General features: G+C 41.4%; 1 protein-coding gene and 1 long non-coding RNA gene across 2 annotated transcripts; one reads left to right on the forward strand and one right to left on the reverse strand.

Annotated features, from left to right (window-relative positions):
- Window positions 1-3,676: 3,676 nt before the first annotated feature.
- On the forward strand, window positions 3,677-14,456 carry LOC308221081. Its single transcript, XR_013956873.1, has 3 exons — window positions 3,677-4,896; window positions 11,083-11,190; window positions 14,282-14,456. It is a non-coding gene; the product is annotated as an uncharacterized lncRNA (long non-coding RNA).
- Window positions 8,945-15,437, reverse strand: TIMM9 (translocase of inner mitochondrial membrane 9; the record flags this gene model as incomplete). The annotated part of the gene is made up of 4 exons (XM_080617933.1): window positions 15,372-15,437; window positions 12,208-12,276; window positions 11,769-11,864; window positions 8,945-9,079 (listed from the first exon to the last, which is right to left on the reverse strand). Exons 2-4 carry the CDS (start codon window positions 12,244-12,246, stop codon window positions 8,945-8,947), a joined length of 270 nt encoding a protein of 89 aa, XP_080474059.1. The 5' UTR covers window positions 12,247-12,276; window positions 15,372-15,437.
- Between the last annotated feature and the right edge of the window lie 127 nt (window positions 15,438-15,564).

Here is a 15,564-nt window from a genome sequence, read left to right on the forward strand (position 1 = left end):
TTTATATTCTATTTTTATTTAAGTGATTGTTCTTGTAAATGTCTGGACTTACCTAAATAGGAAAATTAATCTTCATAAACTGTTGTAAAGACTTTTTTTCAGAGGTAACTTTTAATGTTAATCTTATAATAGCTATGAATAAAAAGCAATACACATTTGAAAGGAAATAACATGGGTCACATTTTCTCAGATTATCCTCCACGTTTAACAATTGCAGAAGTCAATTTTAAATTCAGTGAAATAACAGGATTAATTATATCTTATGCAGGTATCTAACCTCTGTCTGCAAACTGAGTGAGATCTTAGAGGCACATCCACTTGTTCAGCATGCACAGGTAGTGGATGAGCTCTTGACCATCTGTACTTTGGCACAGATGTGTATGCTGACTGCTTCTCCGTGCCTCTCAGGAATGTTTAAACTACTGCATGGAAGGCTGATGGTATGGTTATACATAGAGAACTTGCTTCCTCACTCCTCTTTCCACCTGCTTACTCACAGACAGATGGACAGACAGACACCCACACCTCCTACACCCCACCCCAGTAACATCTAACGTTATTATTCTGGCAGAACACTAAACATGCAAGGAAAGGTGGACTTTCTGCCAAGCCACTGGCAAAGCCTCTACCATGTTACTGATTTCCTTGTTTTATCCTTCTGGCAAGAAGTGTATCAGTTAGCCAGATTATTCAGCAGATGTTTAAAGTAGTTTCTTATGACATGTAAAAGTACCATAGAGAAAGGAAGATTAACTATTCTGTACAGAAAGAGAAATCAACAGGAAACCCTAATCAGGTCTTTTATTTATAACTTTACTGTAATCCCCTTATTTCTGCTTTGCTGACATAAATTCCAAAGTGTCTTCCAGTGCCTTGAATGGAAGTTAATGCTATTGAGGACACAGTAATTATGGGGAAGTTTAGATTGGATATAAGGAAGAAATTCTTTACTGTTAGGGTGGTGAGGCACTGGAATGGGTTGCCCACGGAAGTTGTGAATGCTCCAGCCCTGGCGGTGTTCAAGGCCAGGTTGGACAGAGCCTTGGGTGACATGGTTTAGTGTGAGGTGTCCCGTTGGAACTATATGATCTTAAGGTCCTTTCCAACCCTAACGATTCTGTGATTCTATGATTATACTGAATTTGGATTCTTTTTTGTAATAAGAGATTAGGTATCATGCTTGCAAGATCAAGCAAAAATAAAGCACCCTCTTGGCAGTCTTCGTGCTGTTACCCTGCCTTCTATCTTTCACAGTTTTTCTCAAAATGATATTTCAAGTTTAGAAGGGAGAAAAAAAAAAAATAAGGTTATGGGATCAAATGCTGTTGAAACTTAAAAAGAAGAGGGCTGCAAGAGAATTCTGACTCCCCTGCCTCCTGCAATGGAGACAACAATAAGATTTCTGGCAGATTTATTACTTTTTAATTAGCATATACCTGAAAATTGGAAAAAGCTTGAAATATTGGCGTGCAAGGACATAAGGTAAGAAAAAGTTAATTTCCCTACTTTAGTTTTTCCTTTCCATAAAGTGTACCAGCTACATGTATACTAATGAGTTTCTTCTCTCTAATATGTAACACCCAGTTGAATCTCCACTTGTTTCTGACTGCTCTATCAGATGAGAAACCTCTTACTACAACAGGTTGAACAGATCTGGCAGGAGAATGTCAGAGCAGTAACAATAAGCCATTATTTCAACAGAGGTTAAACAGATTTACAGTAGTAATTACAAGTGAAAGAAAAGCATAACAAGGGAAAATAAAAGTGTGTTTCTTCATGAAGCATAATGTATCTGACCTTCACAGGGAGTGGCAGAGGCCTTTAATTTGAAGGACAGCAGTAGAAAAGGGGATTAAATCTCTTCTTCACTCTTTGTTAAGTTCTGCTTGAATCCAATGGTTTTTAAAAGTGCAGTATTAGAATAAACTAGGCAGAAATTTTTGACATGGATGCATATTCTCATTTTAAGGGTAGGGAGCCATATAGTAATGGCTACCAAAATTACCCAGGATGGCTTTGATGGGGAGCTGCAAAAAGAATCTAAGGATTGTCAATTCCCAGGTCTCAGTCAGATTATTCACTCTTGAGAGCCTTCTCTCTCTGGATTGGTTTGTCGACCAGATGGAATGCCACATTTAAAAAAAAAAATGAATGTTCTCATAAAAGGTTCCTCTTTTCCCCATTAAAAATATTCTTGGACAGCTGAGGCAGCCAAATGGGATTTCTGGACAGCATTTACTGGAATTCTTTAGCAACATTAGTGCTTAGACTTAGTGCTGTTTTCTCTTTTAAGAGCATGTTTGGTTTGATTGCTTGAAATAAATCTGACAGATGAGCGGGAAGATGGATTTATAAGCCAAAACAAAAGAAGATGAATCAGTTAACAAAAGTATCTCCAGCTGTTTACCTCACCATGCCCTTGCATTTTGTGCATTAAACTCTTGGCTATTTTTACTTGTCTGTACTTTGGGTTTTATTATTGGTACAGTGTGCAGGATAGACTACCTCTGGGGGTGTAAGGCACATAATAAAGCGGTGGAACCAGTGGGGATGTTGCCAGAGACTGACTACTGTAATTCCAGGGCTTACGAAAAAGATATTGTATAATTAACTCACACTTTTTATCAAGCTATTGCCTGCAAATTTTGAGGAAAATCTTATCAAATTATCTTCCACCAAATAGAATTTTTTTTTTTTTTTTTTTTTTTTCAGAGGTTTCTGGGATTGTTTAGAAGTATTCACCTGGGTTTTTTACATGTTTTGGAAATTTGTGAGTTCCCCAGATTCCATGAGCATTTTTTAGTCTCATGCACTGCTTTGGAGGAATATATATAAAATCAGTTTCTCATGCTACAGTGTTACTGGTCTGAATATGTGCTTGTTTCAATGCAGTTGCATGGTGGGTTTTGTGATTAGTGTCAAATAGTCGCTGCATTGCCATTTTAAGAAAACTGAAAAGATAAGATAATCTTAACTGTGAAAGCAGGCTGTTTCTCAGCCTTTCTAAGAATAGGACTTTCCTGGGTTCCTCTTTGTTTTGAAATTACCTCAGCACTATTTATGTTACTATTCCTGCTTCCCATTTTCAGAGAAATCCTACTTTCTGTTTCAGAGCAGGGCTGTGCTGGTTGGTTTTTCTTCAGGTCTGCAACTACCTGCTATTTGTATTAGTACCCTTAAGCTGTTGCTTATGCTACACCAATAGTTTTCAAAAGTGAAAAGGCGTCTCTTTACGACACATTTAATTCACTAGTACAGCTCACTCGTGATGAAAAGAATCACAGAAGCATTGCAAGGCTCACCTCCTCTGTGTTTCATTGCTTAACGGCAAAGAAGATCAGCACTAGAGCTCCATTTCAGCTGTGAAAACCTGCAGGTTGTTTATCAGTAGTGTTTGCTTAACTCACTCTGAGCCTTGTTGGTGAGGAGGGACAAGGTTATGTGTTGCTGGCAAAGCCTCTCCCTTTTCCTGCTCTGCAGAATACCCAAAGAACATTTTCCATTCTGGACCTGTCAGTGTCTTCAGCTATTTCTAAACTACTCCTCCACTAATCCCTCATCTGGGTACAGTCTGACCTAATTTGCCATGATCCTGCCAGCTATGTGTTTCATAAGGAGAGGTAAGATGTGGAATTTGTATGAAAGACTTCATTTTATTGCACAAGGGTGGACTGGATTGTAAACAAGCCACTTGTTTACATGTATGTGCAGCTTAAAGCTCTGTCTCTTGATGCTCATTGATTTCCTGAAAACTACTTCCCTTAGGAATGGGTAAGGTTTAAAATAATTTAAAAAGGAAAAGAAGGAAAAACCCCAACCCCTTAATTTCTCCTGCTTACTCTCTGCTTCCCACCCTCTGTGTAGTGATCCTGTGCTATCCCAGCAACTTCTCAATGGTGTCTCACTTTTTGCAGTCCAGTTCCCGATTGCCTGCGCTGTGCTGGGTCTCTTAGCACTGTCTGTTTTGACATGCTTCCCTCTCTTTCTCTCGATTTCTGTTTAAGGCCCTGTCACGCCGGTGGCTCCAGCTCTGCTGCCTTCCCACAGCCAAGCGGCGCCCCGCCGGCCATGGCCGCACCCCGGTCACCTTTCTCACCTGCCGCCAGCCGCAGCCTTTCGCTTCCCTCGGAGACATCGCCCTGCGTGCCCCGAAGGCAATAGAACCCTGTAAGGAACCTGTGGGGTTTGTTTTGTTTCTTTCCTCCGCACACACTGACGCTCCGCTCATGCCTGAGGGGCGAGTTACCCGAGGGCTCCCCGCCGCCGCTGCTCAGGCAGCGTTTCAAGGCGCGGGAGTTCAGAGGAAGCAGCGGCCACCCGGCCCTGAGGCGGGAGGGAGAATCCTCCACCATCGCGCTGCGCCCAGCCCAAGCCGCCGCGCTCCCCATTGAGGGGAAAGGGTGGCCGGTGGCCGGGATCCCCGCGAAGGGCTGGGCGGGCGGTAGGCCCCGGGGGAGGAGGTGCAAGACCAAAGTCCCGCAGCTCTTCCCTCAGGCCCCGCTGCCGTCCTCAGAAGACCCGTGTCTCCCGTGGAGCAGAGGCACTTTGTTCCCAAGATCTAAGGAGGCCCCACAGCACAAACACGGCAGCAGGGGCGGCCAACAACCCCTTTCCTACCGATAAGGTGATTAGAGCATGCCTTGCTGCAGAGGACAAGCCATGGTCAGTTTCAAGCCCAGTAGCGTGTAAGTGTAACCTTTGGTTTTTGTTTGTTTGGTTGGTTTTTTTAAAGAGTGATTTAAAGTCTTTCAGTTACATCTGTTTGTGTACGTGAGAAGCCCTGGGAGAACAGACTTGACCATCATTCTACAGTCTTAAACTGCTGAAGCTTGAATGTTGACCAATCCCTGTTGTGTTCACAAAAAGCACACCAAAACACTGAAGCATCAACTTAAGGTAAAACATAATTAAAAATAACAAAACTAAACTCAAACAACATAGTAATCTAGTATTTAGAAGAGTTGTAGCTTTATTTAGAGTTCATTTAATGCTGTTGTCTTCAAACTCAAGGTGTAAGCAGGATGTATATTTAGGTGTCACAAGCTCTCAGTGCTTTTGCAGGTTTTAGAGTTTGGGCCAGTCACTGAAGAAATTTTGGAGCTGAGCTTAATGGACTTCCCAAGATTAGAACAGGATCCCACAAATGCTGTGTGCTGATTTCCTAGCCTGGCTAAGAGAAAGAGCTGTTGCTTAGATTCTGGTTCTCAGAGTTAGGTATTTAAGAGAGCAGAGGAAAGCTGCCTTGCACTTAAGTCATAGCCATGATTTATCTCCGGGCATTAGGTGTTTAACCCACACCTCCCTTACAGAAGATTGTAGTCAAATACTTTCCTTGCCTTCCAACAGAGAGCTCAGTAGTTGAAGCTCAACAGCAGGTTACAGAAATTAGGACTTTGCTCCTGGTCCTTGAGAGAATTCAAGGAACCTCTATTATAATCTTCCAGATGTTTGATTCTATTATTCTATCAGTACCACTGATGTACAGGGCATTCTGGAGAAAGCCTCTCATTTGACCCTTCTTGTTGAAATAGTTTTATTTTGTGTGGGCTTTCTTAGTTGCATGCTTTCTTAGCCTTCTCACTCAGACATTTCAGAAGGAAGGGCCTGTGTTCCTGTCTCCGCTGCAATGAACATCACCTCCACATGAGCATCTCCTCACTAGCTCAGCTTCCATGAAGCTACTTTTTGGAGGCTGTGCTCCTGTTGCCTTCTCTGCCTTCCTACCTCCACTCTGTCGTATTTTTTTCACAGCTTTCTCAGTACTCCTTCCTCAGCAGCACTCCAGTTTTCATCCTTTGCTGCTCTTTCCATCAGAATGTTCCATTCCTGCCCCTAACCTAACCTGTCCCATCAAGGTGTTTCACCTACTCTCCACACTCCTTCTCATAAATACTGTATCCAGAGACTAAGCTGTATCCTCATTTTTATTCTGATTTTGGCTGTGTATTTCATTATGCCTTGCAAACTTGAAGCTATTCAAGGATGGGGATGGAGAACACTCCAGATTAAGCTATGTCATGGAGGTCAGAATACTCTTCTAGGGGAGAAAACACATAGCCTGGCCTGCCTTTGTAGACACTTCCAGTCTTCATAAGACTGTCCCAGCCTTCACAGATGTCCATCCAGGTGCTGTAGAAACACTAATTCTTGCATTTGCAGTTAAATATTTGTGAGAATTGGGTGCTGGGAGATCTTGCTCCAAGGAGGAATTACCAGCTGCAACACTGTGAGAATACACACTGACAAAACACTTGAGAGGCACTGAAACACTGTGTCATGAACCATTCTCAACTCACAAATCCTCTTAACAAAATCTTATGCAGTGCAGTTTTCTAAATAACATGATTTGAGCCTGCCATCAGGATGTGCTGACTCATCAAGGAAGCAAAGGGAAGTCAAACTTCAGCAAAGCAATTTAACCTTTAAGAAACCTTTAAGAAAGTTTTCACTGCTGCTTTCTGCATCACATGGATGCTTTAGTTATGTGGATGCACTCTATTTCCAAGCTAATAGAATATTGGTATCATCTTTCTTCAAATAGTGACCTGGATTGAAAGGTATGGAAAGATCACAGTGTTTTGGGAGTGAATTAGAGCTAAGACAAAACTGGTTATCCTAAAAAGCATGCATCTCTGCGCAGCAGTATTGCAACTTGTTTTCCACTCTTAATTACAGACACATCTGTAAGCAAACTACAGTCGCTGTAAGAACATTGCTTCTGTGGAAGTCAAGAATTTTTGTCTGGCCAGCTTCTTATCAGGGTAGCAGCTGTCAAACCAATGCTTATGCTTCCAGTGATACTTTTAATAGAATAGAATCAACTAGGTTGAAAAAGACCTTTAAGATCATCAGGTCCAACCATTACGCCAGGACTGCCAACTCTACCACTAAACCATGTCACTGAGGGCCTCATCTACACAGTTTTTGAACCCTTCCAGGGATGGTGATTCTACCACTGCCCTGGGCAGCCTGTTCCAATGCTGAGCACTCTGTCCATAAACGAATTTTTCCTAATATCCAATCTAAACCTCCTCTGGCACAGCTTGAGGCTGTTATCTGTCACTTGTTACTTGGGAAAAGAGATCAGTTACCTCCTGGATCCGTTTTTCAGGTAGTTGTAGAGAGAGGTTTTCTGAGCAACTGCTCTCTTTGCACTCTGAAGTACAACAGAAAATGAGATAATTCCAATCATATATTACTTTCAAATGTTTAGCAAAAAGACTGCTTTAAAGAAAGCCTTAAATCTTTACTATGGATATTTTATTTCTAATTGACCATAACACTGGTGGCCATAACAATGTTAGCAAACAATCTGGACATTATTAGCCTGTTATTCTTTTGAAAACACAACATCAGAGACTTGCTGCCTTATTGGGGCTCCTTTTTAGCCTTTACTATTTTAGAGTAAGCTCTTAGCCATCTCTGAGGTAACAAGGCATGGGCTATGTAGGAAAAAGCTGCAATATGGCTAGTAGAAAACACATGTAAATGAGACTGCAGGAACATACTTGTTTCTTCCACCTTTGAAAATAAGACATATGAACAGATTTCTGTGGAGAGCTGGAGCAGCTTTAAACAGTAGCAAACAGAACAGCATCCAGTGCAAGCAGCATGTGTACTGTGCTGCTGTCAGGCCTAGTAATTCACAGCCTGGACAGCTGAGAGCTGGAGTAGTAAAGATAAAAAACCTCCAACCTAAAAAAAATAAACAACAGAAAACAGACAGAAAATCATTATTTCTAAGTGCTGCTGGAAATAAAAAACTACAGAGAAGGTAATGACGAAAATGGGCAGTATGTAATCCTGATGTTCGGTTCCTTTTGTTGCTGTATTTGATTAGTTATAAGTAAAATGTGCCTGTTAGCTATCATCTACTGACAATCTGACTGCAGGATTTCAGCTGTCAGAATCCTTTAAACCAAAACCACATCAGAACAGGTGGTTTCCACAGACTTCTCTATGTACTCACCCAGCAGCAAAAGAAACATTGTTTTGCGCATACTTTGTACTTCCTCTTGGCATTCACACAATTAAAGGAGAAATTTGAACTGCACTCCAAGCTTAGTTCCTTGGAGTGCAACATGCTTGCCTCAGGCAAGGGAGCTGGATTTGGAGGACCCCAGGGGAAACAAGGAGCTGCCTTGGGCACAAGCACTGCTAATGATGCACTCACATCCCTTGTAAATGACATGGTGAAGCATGAGACAAACATAACCTCAAGATAGGGCGGCAGATCATCTCTGCCTACCTGAACCCATTGGTTACAGCAGCTGTCTGTTTATCTTTGCCTTGATACTCTCTCATCACTATTCTAGGAGAGTCAGAATGATCACGAGGCTCTGTGAGGATGGCTCAACAGAAGTTCTTCCCAAATTAAGAGAAATTACACATTCACAAATCCCCAGCTGCTAAAACAAAGTAACTAATCCTGTTATCTAAGAGCAACTTAAACCAGCAATGAATGAACAGAACTCTGTAGTAGCTGAGGAATGAGACCACAGCCAACAAAACACTGCTTAAGCACAGTGTCCTGAAAGCATATCTTTGGAAAGAACATACATACAAATGTATAGTTCCCATTCATTTTAATTAAATAAAAAACCCTGTATTTCCCATATTCCATTTATTTAGCTGAATCAGTCCTAGCAGAAAGGAAGCATAACCCTCCCACCACCCTTGAAAGTTAAACATACCAGTCTGCAGGCCCTGGAGAAGTTTCTCTCAGTATTACTCCATTGTAGAGTGAAAAGAACCTCAGAAACAGACTCCATTGCCAGTCCACCATGACTAACTTCTTGTTTAACCTTTCATAGTTTCTACTGTCTGAACAGCACCTAGAACCGCGAGTTGCTGGACACACATCCTTGGCAGTAGAAAATCCAAAATGTGTTCTTGCCCAACAAACACTGGCACTGCTTGTAAAGTCTGAACAGAGCACCCTTATCTAACGAGGTGCGCTAAGCAGTCCTGCTTTAGCTGCCAGAGCTTCATTCTGCTGGATGTGGTACTCCTGGAATCTCATGGAGATCCTTTGTGTCATTTTTAAGTACTTCTGTAGGCAGTGCTCTGAGCAAGTCATCTAGAGGAAGAGGGAAACAGAAGGCTTCAAATAGTAATTAAAACACTTCCCCTAACAGGACCCAAAATATAATCGTATACAGGGATAAACAATGTGATGACTACATCTCATATTCTGTGTTAAACCTCAAGGTGAGGGCCTAGTTGTGCACAGTGGAAAATGGGAAGTTTAGTTTTTGAAGGATGTCTGGAATATCTTTTAATATAAATTCTCATATGACAGTCTTCATGGAAAGTATCTCAGATCTAGGAGATATTACTGTTTCTTCCTTGGACTCCTCTTGAGAAATTAAAGTATGTAAAGCATTTTATTTTGCAATAAATAATAAAACTATTAAATTAGTGTCTCTTTAAAGTTCTGTTTACAAGCACACATCTTTGACAGCCAGATGTTGTCTACTGTATGCTAGCTCAGTTTAACCTTTTCTAGTTCCTATTAGCTCTATCAAGTCTTCTTGCACCTCCTTGGTTAACCTGCACAAAAGCAACTAGAGTACCCTCAAGTTCTCAGTCAGCTGGACAGGGAAATAAATACCTGGGCCTATTCCACCCATGGTAGTATTTTTTAAATTTAGAAGTTTGGGGTAGGAGGGGTTTAAGTGTAAAGAAAGAGTTATGAGATGGTTTCTGAGCAACAGTTTTACCAATTGGGTATTGTGCATTGTGGTTCTAAGCCTTTGCTATCACTGTAAAAGTTAGCAAATTTAGATAGAAAGGAAAGACTCCAAATATGCCTGATTACTAGAAAACCTGAAATTGCTTTGATTCTGCTTAGCATGGAGGGATGTGAAAAGCAGAGGGGCTAAAAATGAACAAGATAAAACATGCAGCTCTGCGTACCACCCGTCCTTCTCTCTCCTTGACCTGGCATCAGCTATGGCAAAACCTGCTGAGCAGGAGTTAAGTTCCACTAGGAAACAAATTCTGGAACCATCCCAAGCCACTGCTCCCAGAGGGTGTGGTTATTTGTGATAGGGGGCCTGGGGAAGTCTAGACTTGCAGTAGGGAAAAAGGTCAGAAGCTGTTGTTTCAAATGGAGACTCTCAAAGGAGATTCAAGGAGGTATTAGATTAATTATTTAATAAGAAACTACAACTTTGAAGAGAAACATAGGAATTTCCATACGAGATCAGACCAGTGGTGCATCTAGACCACTGTGTTTCCAGCAGGGGCCAGAGCCAGATGCTCTGCAAGAAACCCCATAATGGATAATCACGGGCAAAACTTACTTCCCATCAGAAAGATTCTTCCTAGCCTTCAATGGCTCCTGTGCTACTGACATGGCCCCTTTGCAGACCACAGAAAGACAGAAAAAAAAAAGAAGAAAAAAAACAACCAAAAACCAAAGAAGAATCTAAAAGTATTTTGGGGTCTAAATCTTTAATTCCCCTCCAATGAGTGTTCATTGGTTTTAGATTTCAGGTCTTCAATGAAAGACTATATGAACTGCTACTTTTAAAGAAATTCTAGTAACACTTTGGGTAGCAGAAGAAAGTGCAATCCTCTAATGGAAATCAAATACCATCTAGAAAGGTAAAGAGCTGTGCTGCCAACACCTCTGCCAGTTGTGTTAACTGACACTCCTTGTATTGTTCAAGCAATTCAAAATGACTTGGTAAAAGTACAAGACCCTATCTAGAATAATTCTGACCTCCTATAGGTAATAAAAATTCTGTTAAAGCAGATGCAGAGAAGATCAGGGAAACAAGGAATCCATCTTGGGAAGGTAAGAGAGCTTTGTTTAGAGCAGCAGAACAAAAGCTGAAAGGAGACATGATTTTTACCTGTGCTGAGGAGTTAAAGTCCAAGGAGGCAGAAAATGCTCAAAAACAATGGTTAGTTTAAAACTTCGGGTTGTTTTTTTCTGCCAGCAGAGTCATGCAAAGTTTGTTAGACTTTTAACCAACAAAATTATGAGCTTCTGAAACAGCCTCTCAACAGGAGAGGAGAGGTGAGGCAAAACCCATGCAACTTATGTAACTGAGAGCTTAATCTTTTTTGCAGATGTCTATGATGTGATGGAGCTTCCTGCAATGCAGAAGTGGATTTAACAGCCAGAGCTCTGGAGACCTGCATTTCTGTGGCTCACTACCAAGCAGGGAACATAGGCAGGTAAACAAGTATTTCAGTAGGATTCTGCCTTCAAAGAATGGGATGCAGGCTGTAGGTAGGCAACTTCCATGTCCATAAAGATACCATCCATCAGAAGCTGAGGCACAAGAACCTCCACTGACAGCTCAGAGAATGAAATACACAGAATTGCAATAAGCAGCCAATATTCAAGTGAGATCAGGAAGACTCCCTTTGTGTACATACTGAAAAGACAACAATGACAGAACCTCAAGAGGTCCTAGCCCATAGTTTGTCTGTAGCTGATGATCTTCATACATGAAAAGCACTTGACTTTGGTTGCTTGGTTGATTTCTCTTTGCAAACAGACTGTTAGGGTGCAAAGAAGTATCTGGCATCACCTTGGACATATCTGGAGAAGCAAAGCTACAGACAAGCTATTTCTTCCACTAAGTCACTTCCTTTCTAACTTGGAAGCTACATTCCAGACACCTGTACTCCACTAAAGACTGCTACCTACCTTTTTAACTAGTTGAAAGATCAAAACTTCCTAAATTGCTTCTGAAACTTGAATGCTATATAGCAATTCTACCAAAGGGTCATTAAAAGCATTTACCTACCTCTTCTGGTTTAACTTCTCTGCTAGTGAAATCTTTTATGCAATCCAGGAAGCAGTTTTCTGTAATTTTATTGTATGTTCCAAGAAACTCCTTGAACTATAAATAAAAATTGGACAATGAGTATTAAGAAAAATTTCTACATTAACTTTTTTTATGCACAGCTGCATGGGCCATTTTGTGACAGTAACATTTCAAGAATGAGTCAGTAGAAAAATTTACTATTAGTCAGAATATGTCAGCACCAAATGCTGCTAGTATTTCAAATCAGATACTATACTGTGTTTGTCAATGGCCCAAATATTTAAATTTTGGTTGCTACAGAACTAGTACTAACTCAGATAAGAAATTTTTGTCCTTCTCTATGCCCTACACCTTTTACTCTATGTGACAAAGTAACAGAAGATCTTCAAAGCCACCACTCATGAATACAGCATCTTACCTGCTTGATCTGATCAGCTTCTGAGATTTGTCCAGCCATATTCTACTGCTTGCGATTCAGTCACCTGTTCTGAAGATAAAAGTCAAGTGTCACACAAAAATCATATATGTGAACTGCAGCATTTTACAACAGAATCAATTTTATATGTCCTTGAAGTGTGTTTAAACACAACTTTGCTAGCGAACTTTCAAGCCATCCACTTGAAGGAAAGTTATCTATTTTAAATGCACTCAGTTAAAAATGTCCAGGCATGAAACCTTCACAGATACACTTGTTAACTACTGTCCTTTAAACACCTTTTAAGCCTTTCAAACAGTTATAGAATATTTTTTTAATCACTTTAAATGCTATAAATGCTTTCAAACTCACACAGTAGAACTAGGGTGGGAGTGGGAGGGAGAAGCAAGCAATAATATTTTCTAGCTTTATAGTTTCAGTGACCTTCGATGCCATCTGTAAAGACAGTCAGGAAGAAAGGCAAGTATTAGAATTGTAGCCACTCTGAATAAATGCAGCATAAGACAGCTTGCAGAGATGCAGATGCCTGGTTTCTATGTAGCTACATTCTCACCAAACACTTAAAATGGAGCAAATGTTCTGGTCACTGAACATAGTGAATTAAATGTAAAAAAACACAGAAGAATGAGAATGGCCTTAAAGGAAGGGAAATACACAAAGAAAAGGGAAAGAATGAACAACCATGGATCCAAGAATTTAAGCTGTTATCCTCATGGAAGACTCACATTCCTAATCCAACACAGTAAATGAGGCTTGAAATCATCCCTGCTGGTTTCCTAGTAGAATACTGAAAGGTAGGCTTCCTTTTCCCTTAATTTACATATTATCTAAGACCTATCCCAGATGACAATGCAAAGTAATATCACATGTTAACAAGATCCTTCAGTTTAATTCATGTCAACTTGTCGAAGAAAAATTAGCACTGAAGTGCAATCTCTTTGTGAAAAAAGTTCATCCAGCCCTTTAGCGAGGGCTACTTACAGTTAATCCTGCATTATGTTTTGCCAAATTTTGAGCAAGACATTAATGTTTTAGAAATCTTAAACTATTCCAGTTTCTTGGCAGGGGTAAGGGATTGGGTAAGCAAGCCTTCTAAACAAGAACAAGGAGACAATAATAATTTGTACAACAGAAAGAAAACTAAGCAACTAAAAATAGCACTGTGGAGCTGTCACAAGTGTGCACTCTCCCAACACTCCCTTCCAGCAGCAAAGGCATTATAACATCTGCCTTTTAGCATTATGCTTTGCCACTGCACAGTAAGTCAGTTCAGGAACTGGAGGCAAAGAGCACATGATATTGAATTTAAGATGCATACCCCCACAACCAAGAATTCATCATGGGAAGGTAAGTTGCACAGGTTACACTTAAGGAGAGCCTATGGTTGCTCAGAAGGGGCTACTCAGGTTAATGTAATATTCTAATTTGTTTTAGGAGAATTGGACATGACTTTGATTTGGGACAACCTGTGAAAATGGATAGTGATTCTACTTCACATTTCTCAGCCTATTAGAAGGAAAATCAGTGGCAATTCTATAAAGTCAGATTAGGTAGATTATTAAACAGAGTTAGAAAACACAGAGACCAGGAAAGACTTATGTCCTCTCCCAAGCACAGACAGTTAAAGGCTTCAACTGTCAGTGCTGTTTTCTCACACTCAGTATTGCTTCGTTATGCTTGTTTGCAACACACCTCATCTTTTATTCTTCTCCAACTAGTTTGCCAAGCTTAAAATTAGATATACTGAACTGCAGTTCCACAAAACTTTTATGCTTACACTTGGGAGATGGCTCTGATTTAAATCAGCACAATGACACTGTCTGATTTTAAGTGTCTGAAACTCTTGTGCCTCTACAGGTATTTTACACTTTCCACACAGCTGGCAGTGAAACTGTATGCTTCTACTGCACCTCTTCAGTAGCCATAAATTATAGATAGTTGCCTTAAACATCTAAAACTGCACTACCTAAACATTCCCAGAATATCTGGTTTATTCTTAAAGTCTATTAAATATGTAATTTCAAATTTTCCTGTTGTTTATGCCCTTTCCCTCCAGCCTGTGGAACAAGAAAAAAAACAGGTGACAGAAGAATCCATTAAGAGGGCTCTGCACCTCAGCTAACGCACCAGAGAGCTTGAAGAGGTGCTCAAACAACCCCAGCATGCTTCAGATTTAAGCCTACAGAGCCTGGATTACCTTCCTCTGGGCTAAACATGGTTTGAGAATTTAGCACTGCACTTTTAAACGTGTCACACTGAAGAAAGCAGTTATCTCTAAATAAACTGTAAGAAGGGCCACATGGTCTGGATGTGCTGGTTCACTAGGGAAGTACAAACAGCCAGGAAGTCTCCCTTCTTGAAGGCCCTGGAGCTCTTCCATGAAACTGTGAGAAAAAAATATCTATGAAATAAGCAGGCTGCAAAACTAATCACGTAAAATTCAGGGCAAAAAGGTTTCCTCTGCATTTCACATGTTGCTTTCAGTGTTTGGAGACACATGGTGAGATGAGAAAGGGGCTGGTCAGAAGATGACTGGATAATAGGCTGTACCTGGTGCACAGATTATTATAATTCACAATCTCATGGTTGTGGGCTAGACCCTGCTCTGAAGACAAGAGAGATCAATAGCAGAAGACTTCCCAAGGCCGAAGTTACCATAGTTAATTTGAAATCAGACACTTGAGAGCCTATCTGAACAGGCTGAACACACACAAGGGTGACTGGCCTGGGAGAAAACACATGCTTTTCTGTAAGTGATTTCCTATTTAAGTTAGATTAGGCCTGACTGATACTTTTCACCCATCAACATCAACCCCTGACCTGAAGTGGCTGGAGAGAAAACAATTTCACCGTGATTTTGTATACTTGTCTCCGTTTTTTTTAACTACATCCTTCAGCTCTTACTTTCAAGGGCACCTTGAGCTTCTCTGCCCAGGGAGACCCCAACTATGCCAAGCCCCGACCAACAGTGCCAGTGCAAGCGGGGGGTCAGACACCGGCACTGGGACAGCTCCAGAAGCGAAACGGCTTCCTTCACCCACAGGAGCTCTTTCATCCCTCATCCCCGTCGAGCCGAGCCCAGCCCAGCCCAGCATGCCCCGGAAGCGGCCGGGCCCAGCCTGCCATACCTCATTGCTATACCTTACCGCCTAAGGGCCCCGCCAGGGCCTTCCCGCTCGCAGCAGACCGACAGCGGCGGCGGCGGCACCCGCACTCACCCACACCGCATGGAGCCCGCACCGCGCAGGAAGGAGAATCAGCGAGCACAGACTTACCGGCAGGCTTAAACTCCCGCCGGAAGCGCAATCCTCTTATCTGTCCCCGGCGCTGCGCTACTGG

This window comes from Psittacula echo, assembly GCF_963264785.1.
Source record: "Psittacula echo genome assembly, chromosome: 5".
NCBI lineage: Eukaryota > Metazoa > Chordata > Aves > Psittaciformes > Psittacidae > Psittacula > Psittacula echo.